The sequence below is a fragment of the Cynoglossus semilaevis genome, chromosome 1 (genome assembly GCF_000523025.1).
Source record: "Cynoglossus semilaevis isolate Cse_v1.0 chromosome 1, Cse_v1.0, whole genome shotgun sequence".
Classification (NCBI taxonomy): domain Eukaryota; kingdom Metazoa; phylum Chordata; class Actinopteri; order Pleuronectiformes; family Cynoglossidae; genus Cynoglossus; species Cynoglossus semilaevis.
In genome coordinates, this window is record NC_024307.1 from 1,629,669 (window position 1) to 1,633,854 (window position 4,186).

Genomic DNA, 4,186 nt, shown 5'->3' on the forward strand with positions numbered 1-4,186 from the left:
TTAGTTAGTTAGTTAGTAGTTAGTTAGTTAGTTAGGCAGTCAGTTAGTTAGTTAGTTAGTACGTTAGTTCGTTAGTTAAATTATTAATTCATTATATTTTCACTGAAAATTAATTTGGATTTGTACAAAATCAATTTTTAACTTTCACACTCCTGAAAAATACTTTTTTAATACAACAGTAACTACAGTAAAATACTCTTCGATACTACAGTAACGACAGTAAAATACTTTCATATACTACAGTAACGACAGTAAAATACTTTCATATACTACAGTAACTACAGTAAAATACTCTTCGATACTACAGTAACGACAGTAAAATACTTTCATATACTACAGTAACTACAGTAAAATACTCTTCGATACTACAGTAACTACAGTAAAATACTTTTCAATACTACAGTAACCACAGTTGAATACTTGAATTTGAACTCTTCAACTCTTCAGTGAAAGAAGACGAGCTGAAGATTTATTTTAAGATCTAAAAAACAGAACCAACAGAAGCAGAAGCAGTTTGTTCACCACGTCGTTATAAATCTAATATCTAATATATAATATATAATATATAATATATAATATATAATATATAATATATAATATATAATATATAATATATAATATATAATATATAATATATAATGATCTTTTTTTATCACTGAAATAGTTTGAAGTCATTTCTGTTAAACAGCGTTGACTGTTTTATTGTCGTCACAAACAGAAGAAAGAAAGAATGAAAGAAAAGATGGAGAGATAATGAAACAGGAAGGAAGCAGCAACAGTCTGCAGGTACCGTGTGATTGGTCGTCACCTGAACTACTGAGGTCGTCTCTCTGCACTAGTTAGTGATGGAGGAGAAGTGAAACTGTCTGAACTGAGATTTGATCTGAGTCACAGGATGATGGTGATGAAGATGATGAAGATGATGATGATGATTAGGATGATGAAGATGAAGATGATGAGGATAAGGATGAAGATGATGAAGAAGATGATGAAGATGATCTGATCTTCTGATGTTCTGATCTTCTGATGTTCTGATCTTCTGACGTTCTGACGTTCTGATCTTCTGACGTTCTGACGTTCTGATCTTCTGACGTTCTGACGTTCTGATCTTCTGACGTTCTGACGTTCTGATCTTCTGACGTTCTGACGTTCTGATCTTCTGACGTTCTGACGTTCTGATCTTCTGACGTTCTGATCTTCTGACTGACATTCTGATCTTCTTATCAGCGTCTCTCATCAGTTCCAGTTCAGGCTGCAGGAACCTGCAGATGTGTTGACATGAAAGAAAAATCAAAGCAGAAGAAATGGGTCATTTTCAAGCAGAGGAAGAAGAACTACAGTAAACAACAGTGTTGATCCTCTGAACAGATACTGTGACCACAGTGTGGGTCGCAGCCCATATCCTGCGCCTACACATGCTGGTGTTTGACGGGTCTGTCTTTTATTCTGCCTCTGAAACTGAACTGATCCAGAGGAACAGACAGTAGGTGGCGCTGTAGAGTTGACTATCAGGTATCAGGTCTGGCATGTATTTGTCACCTGCAGCTGTCAATCAACTGGACAAGAATTTAAAAAAAACATAAATATATGTCAATATGTAACGGACGAGGCGCCAAACACTCACAGCTGACCTTCATGTGAGAACGTCTGTTAATATACTGTATGTAGAAAATAACATGTGTATATATATATGTACATATATGTAAAATGTGTATATATATGTACATATATGTATGTATGTATGTGTATAAATATATATGTATATATGTACAAATATATCTGTATATATGTACATATATGTGTATATGTATTTAAATATATCTGTACATATATGTATGTATATATGTATATACATGTATATGTATATACATACAGTATATGTATAAATGTATATAAATACGTATGAATACATATTAGAATGAAGCCTCTGTTTTTAATCTCTGTCATTTTTTTTTTATGCAGCTCTTTGACTTGAACTTCACCTACAACTACACTGACTGGGGTGACCTCTGTGACCTCGACCCTGACCCCGTGGAGGTCAGGGTCCAGATTTACCTCCACTGCATTATCTGTGCCTTCGGTCTGGTCGGCAACGTTCTGGTTCTCATCACCTACATGTTCTACCAGAGAACCAAGACCATGACAGACCTGTACCTGTTGAACGTGGCGGTGGCCGACCTGATCTTCGTGCTGGCCCTGCCCTTTGTCATATACAACGAGCAGAACCAGTGGTCCATGGGTGGTGTGTGGTGTAAGGTTCTGGGTGCGACCTACAGCATCAACCTGTACAGCGGCATGCTGCTGCTAGCCTGCATCAGCGCCGACCGTTACGTCGCCATCGTCCAGGCTAGGAGGTCTTTCGGGGCCCGCTCACACGCGCTGACGTACGGCCGCCGTATCTGCTCCGTGGTCTGGGTGTTGGCGCTGGCCTTGACGCTGCCCACCCTCATGTACACGGAGCGATTCGAGGAGAACAATCCTGGGGCGGACAACGCGGCGGTGAGGTGTCAGCTTCGCTTCGACAGGGAGGAGACGGCAAGGCTGATAAAGGTGCTGGTTCCTAGCCTCCAAGTTGCCATTGGCTACCTGCTGCCTCTAGTGGTGATGGTGTTTTGCTACTTCAGCATCATCTACACGTTGCTGAGGAAACCCATCAGGCGGAGACACCGGGCGGTCCACGTGGTCCTGGTGATCTTTTTGGTCTTCGTGGCGTGCCACACTCCTTATAACGTGGCGATGCTGACGCACACGCTGCCGCTGTTCACGGAGAGGAGCTGCAGGGAGGAGCAAGTCAAACTCCAAGTCCTGGCTGTTTCCAAGAGCGTGGCCTTCCTCCACTGCTGCCTCAACCCCGTCCTCTACGCCTTCGTTGGCGTCCGGTTCAGGAGCCACCTACGACAAATCCTGCAGGGATTCTGGCACTTCAGGAAACAGTACCGGTACCCTGTGGCCCAGTCACGAAGAACATCTGACCTTCGCTTCTCAGGTTTCAGGTCTTCAGAAGGAAACGGCAACATGCTGCCACCTTGTGGGGAAGGGATGGATCACGATTTTACCACCAGTCCAAACTGTGACCAAATCAGAACCGGGTCAAATCCAATCACCAACTGACATGGTCTGTGAACCTCACCAACTGACATGGTCCCATTTGTGTCCAGAAACACTGGACCATCTCCATTGATCTGCTCTGGTCAAACTGGTCAGTCTGGTCTGGTCTGGTTGACCTGGTTAACCTGGTTGACCTGGTTAACTGTCAATCTCATAACAACATATATAAAAAAATCTGAATCTGTGAAAACAAAATTAATAAAATTGTTTAAAAAACAAAAATATTTCTTATTTAAGTTTTGTAAAAGTGTAAACTGTCACCTGTTTCCTGCCTCCTTCTCTGTCGACATGAAGTGGCACTCTACCGCCACCTTCTGGGTTTGTTGATTACACAGAAGTGTCTCATCATTTCCCAGGATTCTCTTGCAGTTTTATTTAATTCCTCCAAACGCTTTTATTTAAAAAATCAACTTGAAAATCTGTGAATTTGGGGGACTGGATTTTTGGTTCTAGATTCTAGCGCTGCCTCTACAGGTATTCTAAGGAATTGTTTCAGTTTTTTTTAGTTCTTGTTTTTATTTGACAAAATGACAAATGTGTTTACAAAAACAGATCTTCATTAAATCAAACTTGATTTCACTTTTGTCAGATTTCTGACGTGTATTTTAAATATTTGACTCTTTCCTGATGAACTGACGTCTGTGGTCAATAAAGAAGGAAAACCAGTTTGAACCAGTTTGTAATGAAAATTAACTTCATTAACTCAGTGTTTACTAACGACTCTGTCAACGGTCGACCTCATCAGCTGGTCTCTGATCACATGACCGTGCTGTGATGACATCACATGACTGTTAATCATTAGCTTTATGCTAACGTCTGTATCTTATCTCAGAGCTGCTGCTAACCTTCCTGACAACAACAGTCCAAAGACAACGTCCACAGGTCAATGGAACTTCTCTAACACGACACTTCAGTCACAGGAACCGCAATGGCACAGAACCGATTCCTGTGGATTATAATCATGTTATTTATTCCTAATTTAACGGTGGGATTATTGTCCGACTACAAAATCTGTGGAGACTCCGAGTGTGAGAGTAAGTTCTCCAGCTCTGTGACTGTTCCTCTGTGACTGTTCCTC

At 40.9% G+C, this 4,186-nt stretch overlaps 2 protein-coding genes across 4 annotated transcripts in view; both read left to right on the plus strand.

Annotated features, from left to right (window-relative positions):
• LOC103378356 (C-C chemokine receptor type 6-like) overlaps positions 1-4,006 on the plus strand; it is a 4,261-nt gene extending 255 nt beyond the window's left edge. Inside the window, exon 2 of the mRNA XM_017031597.2 lies at positions 1,963-4,006. Coding sequence (XP_016887086.1) covers positions 1,963-3,111 — 1,149 coding nt within the window. The 3' untranslated portion in view covers positions 3,112-4,006. The remainder of the gene's footprint in view (positions 1-1,962) is intronic.
• The window catches only part of mia2 (MIA SH3 domain ER export factor 2), an 18,297-nt gene continuing 18,059 nt past the window's right edge, over positions 3,949-4,186 (plus strand). For 2 of the 3 annotated variants that reach the window (XM_025058903.1, XM_025058906.1), the window contains exon 1: positions 3,949-4,142. In XM_025058903.1, coding sequence (XP_024914671.1) covers positions 4,037-4,142 — 106 coding nt within the window. In that variant the 5' untranslated portion in view covers positions 3,949-4,036. The remainder of the gene's footprint in view (positions 4,143-4,186) is intronic. The other variant, XM_025058899.1, reaches the window with a different exon arrangement.